Source organism: Brachyistius frenatus, unplaced genomic scaffold, assembly GCF_029030835.1.
Source record: "Brachyistius frenatus isolate BFR_SWC_R1_liver_20210118 unplaced genomic scaffold, ASM2903083v1 Contig_257, whole genome shotgun sequence".
Classification (NCBI taxonomy): Eukaryota; Metazoa; Chordata; class Actinopteri; family Embiotocidae; genus Brachyistius; species Brachyistius frenatus.
The window spans coordinates 21,218-42,840 of NW_027210856.1; the positions used below are offsets into that span (position 1 = coordinate 21,218).

The 21,623-nt window shown below is 41.3% G+C and overlaps 1 protein-coding gene across 2 annotated transcripts in view; it reads left to right on the forward strand.

Moving 5' to 3' along the window:
* The first annotated feature begins 1,023 nt into the window (after positions 1-1,023).
* Positions 1,024-21,623, forward strand: part of plekhh1 (pleckstrin homology domain containing, family H (with MyTH4 domain) member 1) — a 54,113-nt gene continuing 33,513 nt past the window's right edge. Inside the window, exons 1-4 of one of the 2 annotated variants that reach the window (XM_069721114.1) lie at positions 1,024-1,105; positions 4,959-5,137; positions 5,849-5,968; positions 18,847-19,051. In XM_069721114.1, coding sequence (XP_069577215.1) covers positions 18,956-19,051 — 96 coding nt within the window. In that variant the 5' untranslated portion in view covers positions 1,024-1,105; positions 4,959-5,137; positions 5,849-5,968; positions 18,847-18,955. Of the gene's footprint in view, positions 1,106-4,958; positions 5,969-18,846; positions 19,052-21,623 lie in introns of both variants that reach the window. The other variant, XM_069721113.1, reaches the window with a different exon arrangement.

Consider the following 21,623-nt stretch of genomic DNA (forward strand, 5'->3'; position numbering starts at 1 on the left):
CCGGACTAGCTGTGAAGCTCCAGCTATGGGGGCGCTGAGGATGGGATAAGTGGGCTTGATGGGATGCGATGGAGGCTTTATTCGCAGGTTATGGAGGTGACAAAGGGGGTTGGGGAGTCCGTTATTTGCTGTTTAACAATCTGCCCTGAAGTTTCGGGTTCCCTTGGTGGAGCATTCCGACTCGCCAGCTCACCATCCTAATTAGAAACACTCCCTCCATTAAGCGGGGTGTTTCATTTAAAGCCTTGTCATTGTTATTGACGGGGTTGGTGTGAGTCGACGGATCGCGGCTCTCTCAGCTCACTCCCTGCATCCTCTGCGGTGACACAAGTCGGTGTTTTTGTTCTTGTTCGCTCGTAATTTTGTTTTTGACACAATATCCAAGCGGTAACATCATGTATCATACACACAAACATGGACGTGCATAGGCGTGTTCACAAATACAGGTGTTTCTAGATGAGTGTCTCGCCCAGCCCGGCATTATATCACAGAACAAATGAAGGAAATCCAAAGTTGAAATCCATTTGTGATAAATCGTTTGCAAGGAATTCTTTTCTTCTTATTTTCTTTTTATATTTGGCCAAACAGAGACAATGTGACACAACGCCGAGAAGCTGTGTTTGAAATATAGGTTTAATAACAGAAGGATTTTCCATATATGTAAAACATTAGCATTAAATGTCAAGCTTTTCTTTGGCTCTACAAGGCTGGACTTTCATTGAACCGGTGTCATCTTGACGTCTGGTATCCAGCTCTCATAAATAGTCATTGGCTTATACCACCCAGGACATTTGGTCTATTTTTTAATATCCAGATGATCTAAATCAGGGCAATGGGATGGATTGCTGAAGTAGAATGAGGAAACAACTTGCTAAGATGTGATATCTACTTTTTTGTAAGTGTGAGTCCAATAAATGAAACCGCACGACTTAACAACTTTGACATTGCCATCAAAACACTCAAAATTGGAAGTGAAAGAATCCGAGAAACCCTGTAAGTTCTTGAGAAAATGAATCACTTTGTTTTTCAGTGGAGAAGCTGAACAGCCAGGAGCAACAGACCAAGAGCCAGCTTTTAGTGGCCATCAGAGGAACTGCAGCCAAAGGTACTTCGACACTGGCTGCAACATCTAAACAAATACCAAACAGACGAAGATGCGTATTCTATAGTAGGAGGTTGAGAAGTTTTTATCTGAAAAAAAAGTTTATTAAAGTTCTTTAAAACAATTCTTATGTAATGCATTAAAGATTTTAACATTTATTGTCAAATTTTCCCTTCAGGGCAAATGAAGCAAATAAGAACTTGGAGCAGTAACAGCTGTCCATTTTCTATCCAAAAGTTGACTTCATTCTAATTTAAAAAGGATTTCCGCTTTCACTCTGGTTATTTTTCATGTGCTGTAATTGTGGAGGATAATACAGTTTGCGAGCTCACACTGGAGCCGAGGAAGGGAGGAATTAACCAGCCGTCCCGCACCTCTGACTCAACTCTCTGTGAACCGCCTGTGGAAGCAGGGGTCAGCAACTCCGGGTTTCATATCATTTTCCCCTCCCACTACACGGTTGTTTTCGCTGGGGGTGAGTTTAAGCAGGACCGTGGAGGCAGGAAGACTTTCTGATCCCAGGAACTCGCTCTGTCTGACGGCTAACGCTCCGCACGCCCGTAGGAGCGCTCCAGCTGTGACCCAGAGAGTTGAGGGGGTGCGAGGGTGAAAGGCCAGACAAGAGGTTGGTGTAAAGCATTCGACCACAGCCCCGTTCGCTCCGTTTGAATTATGTATAAGGAAATAAAAAACACTTCTTATTGCTACACCTATCTGAACTCACCATTGACTTTTTCCTTCCTCTAAGTGTGCAGCTGTCGACTCTGCGGAGGAACTTTGAAAATACTCTCGTGATACAAACTTGCTACATGTACAGTTTTACTTCTGCAATTGCAAACAGATAGTGCACAAGTGCTCAGCAATTGGCAAAGCCTTAATGTGCCGAATCAGCTGAATAAGTGACAATTTGTAAAACTGCGATTTTTCACTATCGGGTGCGATTTCAAAAGAGGGGAAGTCGAAGGGAGAATTGTTTGACCCTTTAACACAGACAGCTGGCCTGCTGATGAGTTGGTACATATGACACATGTGCAGGCAAACGTTGTTCAACTCCATAAAACTGTATTTCAAACTCTAGTGAATTTGTGATTTCCAAATCCACTGTGCATCAAGCTGCAAACGCAACATTGTAACATTAGCACCGATGAAGTTCATTTAAACAAGTCTGCGTTTCGCTTCCCTGTTTTCTCGTCTTCTTACCATGTTACCAGCTTGTCACCAACGTTGTCTACTGTTTGGTTCATAGTGTGCAGTGATTTTGGTTTTTTTTCTGCTGTAAATGAACCAATATGAGACAAATATATCTAAACCAAAACAGACAGTCGCAGGTCCAAAAACAGAAGGAAAAAAAAAAAAGACGGGAATTGCAAAGTCAGATGATCCGTTTCTGCTGATTTGTGACTATGAATGACAGCTTTAACATTATATATTTAAACCATAGCTAATGCAAACATATTGAGTCATGCAGCTTGAAGTTTTAAGCTGTTTCAGTCTAAAAAGAGGAAATTAATGGGGGAAAAAAACCAAAGAATTTCTGATTAAAGCAGTTTTGTGTTCCTTAAGGGGGAAAGAAAAGAGGGGAAATTGATGTTGAGGGTTTAAAACATGAAGCATGCGCGTAATAATAACCAAACTATTCCCAGGTGCAGGACCGTCGGACTCGTGTGACAATTTGTGTTGAGAGAGTAGAAGCAGATGGAAGTTGATTTTTCAAGTGACATTTCAATTATAATGTTGTCCAACAACACATTATTACACTCCTCCAGACTCCTGAAGCCACAAAAACCTCGTACATACTGCACTTACATTACCAGACACAAAGATAAGTGCGCACACACACACACACACACACACACACACACACACACACACACACACACACACACACACACACACACACACACACACACACACACACACACACACACACACACAGTAATACATGCCTATACTCATGTAAAGACAGTGTAGTATTCTTTTTTTTTTCCGGGCTGATGCTGTTATCATAACTATACGCACAACCTCACACACTCTGACACACTGGAGGCCAGAGTGGTAGGAGCAGATCAAAGAAAATGTGGTTAAAAAAGAACACCCAGGGACACCCACCTCCACATAAACAGGGGATCTCCTTACCAAAAACAAAGAGGCCTGAGCTGCCAGCCCACATCCCGCGGAACAGGGAGGGGGGCTTCAGAAAAAGAGGAGGGAGGTGGGGGGAGATCAAAAAAACATTTTACATGGGCGGAAAGGTAGAGCAAAATCATTCATTACTGTAATTACAACCTGAGCCCACTTACTCTTTCACTGAGCCGGAGGGATAGGAGAAAAGAAAAAGAGGGAGAGGAGAGATTAAACTGGTCCACAGAGGTGTTAACCGCACAGTGGGAAATAACTTCTGTCTTCAAATGACGAGCACTCATAACACACACATGTAAACAGAACACACACAACACACACTGCAGGGGGTTCCTTAATCAGTTGGAGGGATGTGGTTTCTTACCGTCGATGAAATGAGCTCTGAAAGGCCGAAGTGTCTTCATCGCAGGATTTATTTTCCCTCCTCCTTCATTTACTCATTACACACCCAAAGCAAAATAGTGTTTGACAACCAGATAAACATTTCTTACTTTTTTGTTTTTTTGTTTTTTTGTCCTTACTTTTCAGTCAGCAGTTTATTGAATTAAAGGAAAAGTTTCACATTTTAAGGAAAGATGCTTGTTTGCTTTGTTGCAGAGAGCTAGATGAGATGAATACCACTCCCATATTTGTCTGTTAACTCCACACTAATCAATGTTTTTATAACGACAATAGCCGAAATGACTGTGTATAATGGGAAATGGTTCGCTCATTGCTTTGGTTTTATGGCCCAAATTTAACACTTTTGGTTCAATTTTACGGATCTTTTTCGCTCTGTTCACTATCTGACCTGCACCGAATGGCAGACAGACAAAGTTAATGACTAGCTGGTTAACATAATGGAGCATTTAGCGGCTGAAGAGCCAAACATTTACCTCAGGGGTTGGTGGAGACCCACAACGGAGCTAAAAGGAGTAAATATTGGACTTGTATGCATTACATGGTTGTAAACACAACTCCAAATGAATGGTTGGTCCATTTCTGCCTAATGTGTAAACTAACTGTTTATTATCAGGTTAGCCGTATCAATATGTCAATGTTGTTTAGAGCTTATAACAACATCTGCACTCTGGAGTTAGAGTTGAGAGTTGACATCTACAATCAGATATTTTCACAATTAGCTAGTTTCCACTCTGTTAACATTTTAAAACCACAACAACAAAGCTAATAAAAAGCTGAATTGTTGTCAGACAATAGTGGGCGGGTTCTGAGATTGCGTTTCAGCTAATGTTTTCTTCCTCTGCTCTTAATATGGACTGTTTAACTTCATCATGCGACTAAAACCCCATGCAAGCGTGATTAGTCAGTGCTATTTGGGCCACAAAAAGAAACCAGAACTCTTCTGCTCCTCATGTCCCACCCTGACGCGCACAGATTCTGCTTTCAAATGCAGATCTATATTTGTGGAGATTATACAAGCTTTATATGTGTTTTCCAAAATGAACAAGTGGAAAATGTCAGATTGTTCATTTTATTAACTGCTTATTGGATGTTATACCCCGATGACCTCTTTCTTTGATTTAAAATGATACACACAACAGCCTTCTTAAAATCTCACCATTTATGTGACTGATTCATCCTCAGCTATTTCTGCTTCTGTTTTTGCCCTTTCAAGAATAAGTTGACTCACTTATTTTTTTTTTTCAGCGTCCAGCCTCTTGTCTTTTTATGGCCTCCCTCAATGTGTTTACCTTCCTCTCATCTCTGAGTCCCACAGGCCTTCTTAACCACTGGCCTGGATGTCCCTCTGGGGAAGGAAACGTACGACGGAGAGGAAGCGACACAGTTGCTTAATGAGATCTGAGGACACCAGCAACAACAATGCCTGGAAAGTTCATCTGCTGTTGTGCTATGGTTTCATCTGAAGCTGTTTCCAGTCATTCAGGAGACCTATAGGTGTTTAATTCATGCCAGGAAATGAGCCTCGGGCGTTCATTGAGTCAAACGATACCATAAATGCATAGGAAAGTTCATAACATGCCTGACACTGAGCATACACGTGATTATGCTTGTAAGGATGTTTGTAGATATGTGTAGCCTGTCTTTTTTTTTTGTCTGGTTTGAGCTGTTAATGTCATCCTTATGTCTGTTTCTCGAAAAGCTATAGACAGATGATATCACGCTATACGGGAAAATTGTTTTTGTTCACCATATGTGTATCGGTGGAGGTCATGAGTTTCAGTGTCAAGCAGAACTTTTGAGTTTTGTCAGAGCTCAGTGTTTGTAGATTGAGTCTCGGTTCTCCACCGATGCAGATAACAGAGCACAAGTGTCACCTAGTGGACGGGAACAGTACTGTGCCCTGGTCAAGAAGTGCAAATCACATCAGCAGCATTTTTCATTTCACTTTGCATTCAGTTGAACAGCTTAGTTACCATGAGATTGGCCAAGGTATGAAAGTAGGATGGAAATATAGTGGGCATGATATTTATTTACCTTATTTATCACATCTTTTTCTGTGTTTTCTAGCATTATATGATATTAAAGGTTCAGTCTGTACGATTTAGGGAGCTCTATTGGCTGAAATAGAATAGAATATTGAAAATTATGTTTTTAATATCGTATAAACACCTCTAACTAAGAATGCCTTTGTTTTTATTGCCCTAGAATGAGCCCTTCATGGAGCTCCCCTCCACACGCCATGTTTCTACAGTTGCCCAGAGAGGACGAACCGACCACTGGCTCTAGATTCAACATTGATTCCCACTACACGGTTGGAAGAGTACGGTAAGGAGAGGGAGGGGTTCAGTAAGTTGCAATCTGCAAACTCACCAGCAGATGCCACTAAATCCTGCACAGAGCTCCTTTAATAACTAACAATCTAATTAAATACATTAAACTGCATGAGCATCAGAAATGGATGGAAGGATAGAGATGGATGAGACAATAAACTGACAAAATAATTAAAAAAAAATGTTAGGAGACGTTACTGTTGCTAGCAGTATGACAGTGTTTGCTACATGTCTGATTTTGACTGAAACTTGGTAAAAAGAAATGGACCAAACACCCTTCTGCAACACAATCCATAGTTGAGACGATCCTAGATTGAGTTTATCGGTCTATAACGTCTCCCAAAAGCTCACATTCAGATACAAAAAAAAAACGTTTTTATAACTACCATTGCTGCCTACAGCAAGCAAGAGAAAACACTTGAACTTTTTGTAAATTAGATTTAAGGCTTTCTAAGGAAACTGAAATCTATTGTAAATTTAAAGCTTTTTAAGACTCTTCAAGAGCTGTAAAAACTCTGTATTTTCCCATATTCAAATAGGTTATTTGTAAGTGCACTGACTGCACTGGACTTACACTGACCAGAATAGTGTTTAGCCTCAAAAATGACCGTGAACTTCATGAAAGTAGAATTCGTAGCAGGAAAACGTTTCTATGTAAAACTGCATGACCTGATTTAAGGAGCAGAAAAATAAATCTGATTCGCCGCACCCCCATTATATAACGATGAGCAGAACGAGTGAGGCCTGCAAACAACATGTCAACTCTTTAGTAGCGACGCTTCTGACAACCATCTTCGGATCATGAGATGAGTCATGAGTTCTTCGATCCTGTTGTTCTCCATGGTTATACAAACCGCCACTCCCGACGTATCCTCAGCTGCAGACGCTGATCTGCTCTCATGGTGTTACACAACAAAGGAAACAAGATGAAGTAAGATGCCCTCTGTGAACTCCTTAAGTTTTTCTCCCTTGAAGATCAGTCTGGTATTACATCATGCATATTTCAAAATTCGCTGTTCTGATGTGAAGACACAGGGCGGACATGTTTCTTATTAGGCATCATTTTTATTTTAAGATGTTTCTGTTCATTTCTCCTCCCCCTTTTTTTTGCTTTTTTTTTTTGCTTTTTAGAGAGAGTTTATGTCGTGGTCAGAACATCTGAGTCCGTGTGTGTTTATCTTCCACTGACCTGAAACAACTCCGCTCCTCTTCATAGATGTCGAGCCTTCACGCCTCTTTCGAAACAAAATCCAGCTCTCAATGGCTGACTGTATTTACTCCTGCGAAGCTACGCCTCTGATCTTCGCCCTTCTTCCACCCGCCAAACTGCTGCTCCTCGCTACGGCCCATTTGGTTACATACATAGACACACGTGTGCGCGGCCTCCGTATTTAAAAACACCATTGTTTAACGCGTCGCTCTGTGTAAATATGGACACAGAGCCGCCCATACACACAAGCATCCGAGCACGCATGCAGAACGGCACAGCACCCTCTACTTTTTTTTTTTTTTTTTTTTTTGCTGACGTTACATCTGCAGCCCAGATGTGCACTGTACTCCGAGGTGCTTGCCGAACGCAGGATGTTTTGCATTCCCTCGGTGGAACATGTGAGGCGTTCCTGTGGGCCGTCCGTCTGGCTGCGTTAGTCTGAGTGGATCTGTTTTTGCCTCGGCCCCCTTGTTGGGCACGTCTGTTAACATGCTAATTCGGGGCAGATGTGGGATGCTGAATCAGGTGGTGAGAGGAAACTCCGGTCCTAGCAGGAGGGAGACACTGGCTGCCCTTTGTGGTGGCCCGGCCCCGCATAACAACACCCCTCCTGCCTCACCTTCTTCTGCTCCTGCATTCGTCACGCCTGGTGCGGAGAACGCTACTCTTAACACGGGACTGAAGCGTATTTATCTTCCATATGGATGACGTGTGTGTGTGTGTGTGCGTGTACATATTTATCACCAGTGACCTCACTGATAACTAAACCACAGACGTTTTCAATTCTCATCTTTATTGAAATACATAACAAGGCCCAACCTATAGTTTGTTCATTTGCGTCTTGGCCAGGTCAAAACAAGTATGTTGTTAATATTTTTCTTTCAAGAATTTTTACAGCTTGATACAACCTCAAGTCATTTTCATGTATAGCTTTAGCCCTCTTCTCTATTGATAACGTTTAATGAAAAACAATTTAATAGCTTAAGACGGCAACACAACAACATTACTAAACAGAGGCTCAGAGCAAAAGCACAAGCGGTCGGACCTTCACAGAAGAGGTTAACAGTAATATGTACAGTTAAGCCTTTGACCTACTTACTGTTATCGAGCGCGCGCACAGTTCTCCTGTGAAAGTAGGGATCGTTAGCAACATTTTGGGTTTACTTCCTGTCAGTTTTACCTCCAAACCAGGCTGTTTAGATGATGTGGTTAAACATGTTGGATTATTAGGCTACAACATGTCTGATCACCTTGTGTTTTGTTTGCTTGTGTTGCCCCATCGGACTCGGAATGAACAATGGAAGTGTGTTCCCAGATTTGAGTAATTGCACTGGTGATTACAATGTTGATTGATTGATTGAATTTATGTCATGATTACAAATATTCAATAACTGCACACGGCATTAGTTACAGTCATTGAGGATTAAAACACTCTAAAACCCATAAAAGCCCAGTCGTATTTCCATTGTGGTCGACCTACAAACAACAAACCGTTCAACGCTACATGAAGCCGTAACAGCAGTCAAAAAAATAAGAAGATTGTTTTGCTGTTTTTTCATAATTTAAATCAGGCAAGATTTACTGTGACATAACTTTTTTAGGCAATTTTTAAACACAGTATCCTCTTTAATGAGAATCTGGCTAAAAATAAACCAGACTTTTTATCCAATATGATTTTTTTGACATGTTTCACCATGTTCCAAATGTAGATGATGACTTGATACGAGATTGTTTCATCCAATCTCTGTAAACTCTGAGCACACACTGTCCCATTCCGTTCTTTGCATTAGTCTCGGTCGGTGTGGAAAGCGTGCGTTTAATGTGGCGCGGACACCGTACAGGCACACTTTCAGGTGGAGAGAATCCCGGAGAGGAAGTCAGATAAAGGGGATGTATGGCGGACACAACAATATCAAGGAAAATGTGGTAGATGTGTGACTTTATGTATGTCGGTGGTGAAACAGCAGAGCCTTTAATGGTTGAGACGGTGAATAACGCGAGTATTACTGCACACATAACAGACAGTGACAGAACCAGCATCCTGACCGGCTCTTCTTCCTCCATCGTCTTGGGTCTGGGGGGAACTCCACAGATTTCACGCATCAAGATCGGTATTCTAGTTAGGGTAAAAGGTCTGCCTGGAAAAACAGCTACACCACGTTTTCTGTGGCTCTTGTGTTTTGTCATGTTGGAGAAAAATAGCCCAGGTGATGTCATCATGGTTGTCTTTGCTTACGTTTTGAATTTTAAAGGGAAAAACTTGCATGGCAAGCCGGGTGTCTGCACCTTGAAAGACAAAAACAATTAGTGAGGATCTACTGACAAAGTGTAACGTAGCTGCTTCAGTTGTAGGATGTTGTGTTTTTTTCATTTTACCTATACTAGGGAACAAAAAGTCAGGATAGCATAGCATCTCCTGCAATAGTTTTTATTATTCTATTTCTGAACTGGCCAAAAGATACACTTTTTAGAAGTATCTGTTGTCAACATAGAGCTTTTCTTATTTTTATTTCCATGTCATGTCAAATATTTCCATCACATGTAGACTATTTATCAAAACATGCATCATCTGGTTACATCCTGCCTATTCATAACCAGTAGTAAAAACCACCAGTTGCATCATTTTATGTAACTGTACAGACATTTATTTGACAAGATGCGGTTTTAAGAACTGAAAATAGACATGTATGAAGTTTATCATGATAACGTTTTTTTAATATCAACCCTGAATTTAATTTAAGAGATAATTCACGTGTTTTGTTCAATTATGTGTTTCTAAATCACTCTGTATACTTGTTTATTTGACAAGATGCGGTTTTAAGAACTGAAAATAGACATGTATGAAGTTTATCATGATAACGTTTTTTTAATATCAACCCTGAATTTAATTTGAGATAATTCACGTGTTTTGTTCAATTATGTGTTTCTAAATCACTCTGTACCCTGTTTCCGAGCCTCTACGATGCAGTTCTGACACCCCGAATTACTTTTTCCCATGATACTTTGCCCGTGTTCCCCTGTCCCATGACAAATCCATGACGCCTCTCCCAGTTTGACTTTTTTGTTTTTTCCTCCTCTGTACCTCTTCTTGAGGCGAGGCCAGCCGTTGGCCGGCGTCTCCACAGCTGGCCGAGAACAGATTCCAGCCAGACCCAAGCAATTGTTGCCCCCCACACCACCTGCTATAGGGTCACGGTCTCAGAGTGAGTTAGCTCAGGATGAGCAGTGTGTGTGTGTGTGTGTGTGTGTGTGTGTGTGTGTGTGTGTGTGTGTGTGTGTGTGTGTGTGAGTGAGAGAGTGTGTGTGCCCATGCACGTGAGAGTGCGTGTCTGCGTATAGGGCAGTAGAGGATGCTTTAACACACATAACTGACACAGCATGAGGCTCCATTGTGTCCTAATCAGTATACCAGGAACTGAATAACCAGTATGTCCTCCATCCTTCGCTCCAGTTGACTGAGTACGGCGAGATAGGGACAGCGAGAGACAGAGAGCTGGAATTCCCCTTTGATCAAAGTGTCCATTATTCAATGGGATGTGGCATTGCTGGGGGTGCCGAGCGGGGAGGAGGCTGCTGGGGCAGAGTGCAGGGAGAGAGTGTTCAATTGTCTTGTCCCTTTCTTTTTTTTCAGGATGCTCACCCCCACCAAGAAACCGATAGCGAGGCCGCGACCTTTTGCCCTCTTTCCTGTGCCTCGCCGGAGCTCATACTTAAAGGACGCTTTTCCGTGACGTGTAACTGTTGAACGACCCCCTTTCAGAAACGTACCCACTCTAATTGTCTTACACAACTATGTCTTTCTTGCTACCCTGCATCGTGAGGCGTTGGCTGGGGGGCTTTGGGGGAGCTTCTTTTGTAGATTAAAGACAAAAACTGACAAGAGGTGCACAAGGGGTAAATCGACTGTGTCAGTGTGAGTGTGTTTTAGTGATGGCAGCATCTGTTGCCGCTAGTGTGGTGATAGTTTAGTGAAAAAAAAAAAAAAAGAAAGAAAAAAAGAACCACAAGCATTCTGTGAGAACTGGAGGAGGGGTGCAGCAGAAGGAAAGCTGTTTGTTTCAAGAGTCTGGTGTTATTTACTCTATTGTTATATCTTTGTACAGCCAAGCCATCAAAGACTCCTGAAGAGAACATTTGGTCATTAACAGCGCTGTTGCGTTTGACAGCTGTATAACATCTTTTCTCTTAGAAGTACATTGAGTAATAAGCCCTCTCTCTGCAGTCTGTCTGAGACATGCTGAACAATACATTTAAAAAAAAAAAAAAAAGCAGATATCCATGTTGAAAGCGTGATACAGAGTGTTACAAATGCAAAAAAAAAAAAGAAAGAAAGAAAATCTAGTTATAGCAGTTTTTCAAACATGTGAGGCTCTCTGAGTCCTTGGCTGACAATGGTGACATTGATTAGTCAGACAGATTAAGATCGTTATTGGTCTTCTGGGAAAAGGACAAAAATAACATCAAACGGAGCAACGTAACGTCAGTGACATTTGAGGGTGTGCAATGATGTGTAGTTACAGTTCAAGGCGAAAACAACTCTGCTTTTGAATTTGTAATTGATTTAAAACAAATCAATCAGAAAATTGAGAACCAGTCCGGTTGGAGCATGATAACTGTAACTTCAAGGGGGGAAAAGGAGGACTTTTAGAGCGATAAATTGATTGTGGTCGGGGAGGATGGATTGGTTCGCAAAACAACCGACTTTAACATGGCCGCCAGCTGTTTGACTCTAATTTCAAACAACGCTGTTCTTTTTTTATTCCCTAACCTTAAACAAATGTTTATATTTGTCACCATGTAAATATGACTCGACATTGAACTAAAGACTAATTGGAGAAATGAAAAGTTCGTGTTATTAGATCTTTCTAGCGCTGATATTAGGGAGTAAAAAAATTTCCAATATTGGCTAATATTATTTATATGTATACTCAATTTACATTCATAAAAAGACATCTTTGTAATGATTCCTCAAATCTGGTCATGCAAAAAATTTGACACTTGAGACAAAGATACTGTCCACGCTGGCATCAGTGCACTGAAACAGTAAACTTCCCTGGGGATTGAATAATTATAAATAACTTTGAAAAAAAAAATGGAACAATTTCTTAATTGAACCCAAGCATCTTTTTCTGTATTGTGTTCTGTAAACAAAGTTTTCATCTTTGCACATATTGACCAAACATATACGCTGATATCATGTTATGTCTATTATCATTCAGCAAACAACCAGGTCATGCAGTGCACATTTAAAACATAAGATACAATGCATAAAATAAAAATATAAAAGTTTTGACCTATTCGATTTCGGCCTCCTCCTACAAGAAAATGTATTATCCAAAGATTTCACAACTGATCTGTTGAAAGACTTTTACAATATTCACCTGTTGGATATGACTTTGTATTTAATTGGTTTAATTGGTTAATTGGTAAATGTACTTCTGAGATTTTCTGTCAAGTTTTTTGTAGTGCTGTTAATTGTGACCTGCCACATAAGATCGCTTTAAGCTAACTAACTGTCACATAAAACAGTGATATATTCGTTAAAAATGACACGGTCCCAGATAAATACAATTAAATACGTACAGTAAATAACCATTTCAACTGAGTCTTCATATACCATGGGCAGCTTTCCTTTTCTCTTAAGCAGAATGAGTCTCCTGGCAGGAAATAAACAACATATATTTTTGAAACCCAAAATAGGAGAGATCCTTCGAAACCACTGTATATCTTTTCAAAATAAACTTTTACATCTGTGGTTTGGCTTTGGCCTGAATCTTTTTTCTTCATCTGAATCTTGTGGGTAAAACAGGGGGGCTGCAGTTCTGGCGGTCTCTCGTGGTGGAAAGTGGAAAAAACAGAAACGTACGAAGGCAAGTGCACTTATTGACCAGCAGAGGGCAGCGTGTCACTAAAATTACAGGAAGACCTCAAATTCTGTTGCTCAAACAAGACAGACGTGCACCTCATTATCCTAAATTTCACAATCTTTCTTCTTTCTGTAACCTTTTGCCCCCCCCCCCTTGTTTTTTTTAAATTTAATTTTTTTTTTTTTTAATTAATTTTCATTTAATCATTTATTCTTTCACTTTGATTCTCTCTCTACCTCCTTCAGTCCATCTCTCTCTTTACCTCCACGGCTCTCACTGTCAACTTTACTAAAGTTGCACACAGACATACAACACCACACAAGTAGGCAAACCATACTACGGTCTGGTTCTTGCATTGTGCAGCAGAAAATTGTTTTTCCTCTCCTCTCTATACTGCTGTCTGCTGCGCCTGAGTCTGCTAAAACCATCACTCTGCCCCCCTCGGGTTTTTTTTTCTCTCCCTCCATGAAAACTCGTATACCCCCTTCTCTCCCCGTCTTTCCCCTCTACTCGTCTCCTCGCTCCTCATCCACTCTTTCTCCTTTCTTTGTCGACTCCTTCACTGTCACCCTCACCCCTTTCTCTCTTCTCCCTCCTTTCTGTGACCGAATGCTGTCAGAGTCGTTGACTGTATGTGCATGACATCAGCTCCCCACTCACTGAGATGAAAGAGGCTGACATCTGATCTGTCCAGGAAAAGAAAGCTCAGAAGGGAAGGGGAAAATGTGTGCTTGTCTTGTTTTGGCTCTTTTCACCACGCAGGCCCAATTTCACCCTTCTCAAAACCTCTGTGTCCACTTTCCCCCTTTAGAAGAAGATACGAGGCTGTCAGGCTGCAGACCTGGTGGTTTTTACATCAGCTGCATGTGGTTACCAGACAAATCGCAGCGTTGTTATTTTTTATTGATTTATACAGTGATTGTATTTTTATTTGTGAGGCACTCTTTTATGTATCAGGCTTTTACAGAGCTGTTAAATGGTGCGGTCAGAATTAATGTCCGATCTCGTTTCTGTTACGAGCACATTGAAAGAAATCCCAAACAAATGCTGAATTTTGATCTGATATTGAGCATGTGGATTATTTTTGGAGTTGTATAAAGGAAGCAATTTCACAATTATTTAGCATTAAACACAGTTTAAGGAAGTCGTGTTCACCGTATGCTCAGCGTCCAAGTGGTTACCTGTATCAACGTGTTAGCAATAGTAATAGCTTGAAGCAACACTGTTTCTAAGTAAAAAATTTCAAAAAAACCTCAGAACTGTTGACTTCTTTCAAATCATAACATTTTCACTTTTTTCACTTTTTAAAACGATTTATGGTGTGCAATCTAATTGAAAATGGCTTATTTATTCTCGTCTCCTCAGACCACCAACAGTAGGCCGCATGATATAACATTTTCTTTAGTCTACTGTATGTGATGAGTTGACTTACACAGGATGCACAACAAAATGTATTTCAGTAATATTATAACATCTCAGGTGTATTATTACCTTATTTCTGATTCTCTTCTATGTGTGTACAGCGTGTGTGGTGGCTACAGGTTTACAAGCCCGTCACGGCTCTCTCCGTCCGCTTCCTTGTCCCTTGAAGTCCCCACGTGGACCTCTAGCGGGTCTCTTTAACGACAAAGCCGGTTTTGGTATGTGCGTACACAAAGCTGCACACCTCTCCGGCGCTGAGCGACCAGGGGATTTACGGCTTCATAAACGTCGGGGATGCGGTTAACAGTTTCCCTCCGGGAGGTCACTTTGTGCTGTTGTCTACTCTGTCAACACGTCAAACAGCCACTGACGAGGACCAAACTGCAGCATCTGGGAATGCGTGGCAGTAGTGATGCTCTCCAACCTTCTTCTGCTTAACGCGTGTGCATATGTGATGTTTTCCTCGTCAAATCAAAATCGGTGTCGACGTGTGTGCGGTACGTTTGGTGCACCTTGAAAAAACAAAACAAACAAGGCTGCGCTGGTGCTAATCCCCTCGTGGTGCATTCACACTCTTCTGTGTTTTCTACCTTGGAGGAAAAGACACCAAGCTTTCAACAGGTGAAAATACAGCGGCGAGGCTTCAGGTTGTGTGGAGAGCTGCGTGGGCCTCGCACCTTCCCTTCGAGCTCCTTTCTCACACTGCGCTGCCCACCTCCAACACCAACAACAGATGTACTGAATTCACCTCCCGAGAACAGCAGCAGGAGGAAGTGGATCTAAGAAAAAAACAAGACATCAAATGAGCGACCAGTTTCATTTACCTGCTTCAAAGGAAAGCGGTATTAAATTCAGTGCAACTTGGCGGTACTTCCAGTTGAGCGTTTCCATCTCATGTTGCGTCTCAGAAAAGTGCTACTGCTGTTCTTTGCAGGCCAATTGTGACACAAAGAGAAAGTTTGAAAAAGTACCCGTTTCCGCCTTTTTCCAGTCCAGTGCTGAGCTAAACTAGCCAGCTGCTGGTAGTAAACGCATACTTACCTTTTCCATTTTGATGCAACAGTATCAACAATACATCACTCTCATGTCCAGCCATTATTGTGAACGCGATATCTCAGGAACACCAAGAGGGAATTTCTTCAAATTTGGCACAAACGTTCACTCAGACTTGAGGATGAAGATTTTTGTGAGGTCATCGTGACCTCACAAAACACATTTGTGGTCATAACAATAATTAATTAACAAATTCTGACACAATTTCACACAAATCTCTCACAGGATTAAAATAATGGAGTAATGACATTTTATTTCCAAAAGGGTCAAAGGTCAGCTTTGCTGGGACATCAGAATGCTCTGCAAAACCCCTTTTCAGATCATTATTTAGTTGACACTAATTTTCGGTGTCCATCATGACAATATGTAGCTTCTTTTTCTATAATTTAGCATTGTTGACTGTGATCGCTGCAGCTTTCTGTTGTGTCTGAATCAGCTTCATTGGTCAAGCATGTGAACACATACAGGGATTCCTCCTAAGTCTTTATTACGTACTATGAATCTGGACCAACATGGATTTAAACTGCAACTTGACTGGTTGGCTGAGATACACAACCAGTGGCTATAAATCTAGCTTTAGACTGTTGTTTTAGCTCTTTTCCTTGAGTAAACGATCTGAATTCTTCTGTCGCCATTGCTCTCTCGTGAAGTTGGAAGGAAAAGAGTCCAGCATCGATGAAAGTGCACAGATGAAGACGGGCCTTTGAGTTGTTTTTTTTAAAGTTCTTGTTTCCGTACAGGGATGGCACCTAAACCTCACTCACTTCCTCTCTTCCTGTGTCAGACAAAGGTCTTATCAAAGCTGGATCTTGTCATCTCTGCATGCAAAACACTCTGTGGCCACTGACACGAGGCCCGGCGCAGGGCAGGACCGGCGGCCAAACTCTCCCCAGAGGAGCGAAGCCTTCGGGCTGGAGAGTCACAGTTTACAATGCTGGGTTTTCTCCATTTCATGCTCTCATACTCTCCATTGTCCTCGGGCTTTCGCAGCTCCCCGTCTGTACCGTTTTCAAAAGATCATGTGACATTGCCTCATCCCGTTTGCAAAAACGCCCTGCTTTTTAAAAAAAACATTTTTTAATTTACTTTTTCTTTTTTTTAAATCTCCACCCTGTTTTACTGTGTTTTCTCCAATTTTTCTAAACACATATGCACGCTATCTCGCAGCACACTCTAATTCTATCTCTCATTCCATCGTGCTCCTTCTCCTCGGGTCCTTTCTCACTTGATTCACCGTTTCCCAGCGTAAACAGAGAGTTTATTGTGCCCGAACAGATCTTGTCTGTCCTTGGTGTTGACTTGTTTTGTCTGTGGGAATCACCATGATGGATAGAGATTCCCTTCGATGCCTGTGATGTGCTCAAGCAGACGTTTATGCTCACTCTGCCTCGCTATTTGTTGACAGTCTGCAAAAAAAACCCCAACAATGGTGTTCTTTTTCCTCATGTACAGCGGATAGTTGCAAAGAATATTAACATGTGTCCAATCTAATAGTCTGATGATAGTTCAATGTGATGTGTGTCTGCACTGAAAATCCTGCAAGCAGCTTGTTTGCTTAGCTTTTGCATCGTGACTGGAAAGGGGTGAAACGAAGTGTTAATTGTCAACTTTAAATGTGCTGGTTGGTGGCTTTTGTTGGACCGAGCCAGGCTGGTTGTTTTCTCTGTTTTTGGTCTTTATGCTAAGCTAACTTGCTCCCAGCTCCAGCATCATATTCGGCATTCTGTCGTTAGAGTGGTATACATTTTCTTATCGAGCTTTGTTAGAAGACGGAGAGGTGCATTACCCCCCAAATATCAAACGGTGCTGCAAAGAACAGCTGCTTTCCAGGAAAGCCCGATGCGAAATGAGACCACCCCATAGCTGCAGGGCTAAAAAGGTCGAATCCCCTCCTTCATCCAAATGTCATTCAGGGAACACACTAGACCCTCACCTCCAGTGCACATGTAAGTGTTCCTAAAGGGAAGTTGAATTCCCAATCGCATAATCCAATAAAGGGATAGAGCTCTAAACGTATCCGATATGACACCGGGGACTTGACGGATTGAAATCTTTTCTGACTGTAGCTGTGAATTTGTGACCGCAGGATGTGAACGTGGCTAGTTTCACAGCTTCAGTCGGGGTGGAAAACTATATTCAACAATTGTGGTCCGGTGGTTTGCGGATTGGCTGCGATTTACACTCCGACCAATTGTAAACAGTCTGGCTGGATCACCTATGGTAAACGGCTGCAAAGCATGACCACGGGATTCTGCATTGTAATTTACATCTTTAAAGGGCTTCGTCCTGAACGCAGAGGAGCATTAACTCGAGGACAAACACGCATATTTGTAGTATGGAAAATGCACACGTCCTTTAGACAAACGCACATGTGAATCCCACACAATGCACGCGTGCAGTCCCACGTGCAGCGTCATGAAATGAGTGTTATTGTGAAGTGGCTAAACAGTCATCACTCCCATGGACCTGTGATTTAAGGATCACTGTTGTGACCACACTCGCGCTGTCTGCCTCCAAAGCCACTGTCACCAGGCTCGCTATAGACGTGTTTTCCAACAGCTCCTGAGTGCTGATGATGTTGACAGTGTGCACAATGTCAGCCCAAACCTCTTGCTTTAATGCCTGTTGCGCAGACCCGGTATTAAGTCACAATGTGCATGCTAAAGTTGGACTTTGCATTTGCCAGGAAGCCAGAAACACGACTAATGTTGCTCCATAACTGCTGGACGTGTAAATAAGAAAGAAGCTTGTCATATCAAGCTAAAAGGTAATAAAGTTGCTTCTGATTTGTCCAATTGGCCAAAAAAAAAAAATGCATTAGTCCGAGAGCATTTGCATAACAGAAATGATTTACAATAAAAATTTAAAAAAAAACACTTCATGCCATGTTTGGTCAACTATAAGGAGGTGTGAAAGGAGTAAGGATTTCAACTTCACTCCCTTTTTATTTTTTTATTAGCTAAACAACTAACATTGCCAGACGTGGATCCTCTAGGAATGTCCTCCAAAAGAGATGGTTTAAATATGTGTTTAGTTATAATTTTACAAGTAAGTTAATAATATGTATAAGTTTACATATAATTCCAAGTTTAAATTCTCTATGTCACAGCTTCTCACTCAGCCTACCAGTGTAGACAATAAGATTTTGATGACTCCAACATTGGTTTTCTACCTCCGGGTAATGATAATCCAGTTATATTGTAAGTGCTACATTGATCCAGTCATTGATAAAACTGCTCTAATCTGGGCTAATTTTGACAGTGACTTTTAGAGAGTGGTGTTGTTTTAAGAACTTTAAAGAGCCTCTGTTTCCTTTCACAGCTCTGGCCAAAAGGAGAGATGACCCCTACCTGCAACAGCAGCCTTTGTCAACTTGAAGCCACACGGCCGCTCATCAAGCAGACCACACACGGGGCGAGAAGAAAACACAATGAACCCAAAGAGGAAGCAAAAGAAACAGGAGAAAGAGGCAAAGGGGAGAGGAGTTAACGGTCTTGTTATCACAGAGGGGGAAAAAAATGAAATGGTGAGTAGTTTTTTCCGCCATAAAAACTCATAATGTATGTTCATTCTCTCTCCCCCCCCACCCTCCCACCAGTGTCAAACGTGTTATCCTATGCATCTCTCATCCCCGGCACTGTCCTTTCTCGCTACGTCGCTGTTAAAGTAAAATTTGGTTTATTTTCTTTTTATGTGGAGTTTCCATCATGCTCCACTCCCTTTGTGGTTCCAGCACGGCTGGCCAAATGGCAATAAAATGCTCAAAGGACATCAGAGAGGGAAAAGGAGACCTATTTGTTAGCCTAACAAAGTCCCCAGTAGTTAAAAAGTCAGTCAACATGTGAGAAAAAAGGAGCGATGCCCTGCTTTAAGTGCTGCAGTGAAGGCCAAGACAAGTGGCGGAGCAACAGCCACGGAGAAGAGCTCTAATCACTGTCACTGTCTTGTGTGGAAGATGGCTCAGCAGTCAGTCAGCCATCTCACCTCAGTGCTTTCATTTATGTTGTTCTTTTTATGTACAAGGTCAATTACTCTGCTTAAGATATGCAAAATACAAGAAAACAAAGTAAACAACAAAAACATAACTCAAACTTAAGCTTTGGTCCCATAAAAAAAAAAAAAAAAAAAAAAAATCAAGCAAAGTCATCATAAAAGCAGCTGCTCTCTACTTGTGTTAGCTCAAATTATGGCTTTAAAATAGAAGAGTGGAATGACTGAGTCTGCAGTGAATTTTTCCTGCCGTCTGTTCCATTTGGAAGTGAAGTGACTGAAAACTGGAAGCAGATTTTTCTTGTTTTATTGTGGCTTATTGTGGCATTTTGAAACCTAAACCGTTTCTGACAAATGTGTGTCGGTGTACCCTCTGTCTGTGTCTCCGTGCTGAAAACTGATGGCACTGACCATTAGTTCAGTTTAAACACAGTCTGATTTCATTGATATGGATTTCATAGTGTTATTTATACTTTAGTGTGCATCATTTGCAAGAGTAGAGAGTTTTATTACTGAATACATATTGCAAAGAACCACTCAAAGGAACTGCAATTTAAGTATAAAGCTGCTAATACTGCACAATATTAGTTATTGTCATCAAATTTAATGGAAAGACCCAAATCAACATTGTCTTAGTCTGTCTTGTATTTTACATCACGTCCATTTGTTCCTCTTGAAAATGGAGCTGAATAATGTCCCAAAAAAGCTGTTCCTTGTTTTTGGTCTGCTAAATTATGAATTAATAGTCTTTTTTGTACTTTACTGCGCATTAGTACAGATAATTTGAATTTGAAAGATTTTTGGGTGGGAATATTTTGAGGGATTACAATGATTGATTTTTGTGGTGCTTGTGCAGTGTGCTAACATGTATTTACAGCAGGGGTGTTTGTGCACGTAGGATTTACTTAAAATAAACTACAGTGTCCATAATGAAGGAACGTGTCACAGCGCAGAAGAGAAAGAAATAAGGCACAAGCTTCGGTCTCACAGAAAATACATGTTGGATTTGTTAGTTTTGGTCTTTTCATGGGATTTGTTCACAAGATAATTGTGGAATATCACCTGCCTTTTTTTTTAAGACGGTTTCAGACATTTAACAATCGTCTTTTGTTTGCTTTTATTTTCTCAGCCTGCTGTTCAGGACTTCAGACTCTGTTATTGCACTTCCTCTGACACTGGTATACGACGGGTCACTGGGATCTCCCAGCTCTGCTCAGTGACCCGCTCACAGTCTGGGTCATCACATAGCTCTGGAGGTTAAATAGCTGCAAGAACACACATTAATCCGCGAACACTTGATGGAACTGGCCTTAAGCTCCCTCTCCACTGTCCTGCGTCCCCCTCACTGCACTGGCAGCTGTGGCCTGGAATAGGCATGTAAACCATGTAGGCCTGACACCAGTTGTTTTGACTGAGAGCAATGAGGCACTGACTTATTGTGCAACACAAGGCAGAGCCTTCAGCCCGGCCAGCTACAACACTGAAAATCCCTGCTGTAAAGTCACCCTCCCAGCTCCGAACTGATCTCTTCCAGGGTGGAGTTCGGGAACATTTTACTCAGAAAGGTGCAGTTAATCATATCAAGAAGTGTTGATTCACACAGTGGAGTGTGTTTACAGTGTTCTTTTGAAATCTGCACCCATTACAGTCACTCTCTTATAGTTTTGAACAGGCATCCAGAGCCATATTAGTACCAAATGGACAAACAAATCTCCATAAACCACTCAAATACACTCAAAATGTTATTTTACTGGAAGGTCAACAGTGGAAAAAAAAAAAACGTATCAATTACCATCAAAAGCTTTTAGTCATGCTAGCATCTTGTCTTAATGTGAATGCATGTCTGCTGGTCAGTTGGTTGATTCATCACTCCGGTCCAGACAAAAATTTCTCAACAACTATTTAGCAGATTTCCATGAATTTTCTTTTACAAAATAGTCACATCCTCACGTAAATGTTGTCATAAAATGTGTGATCCTATAGCCTTAAAATAGCGCCACCATCAGGTCAAAAATTGTAATTTGTCCAAATTTATGAAGAAATCCTTGAAAAATATCATTAGCCTTTAGCTTCACTTTGTATTTACTGCTACTTAAAAAATGTTATCT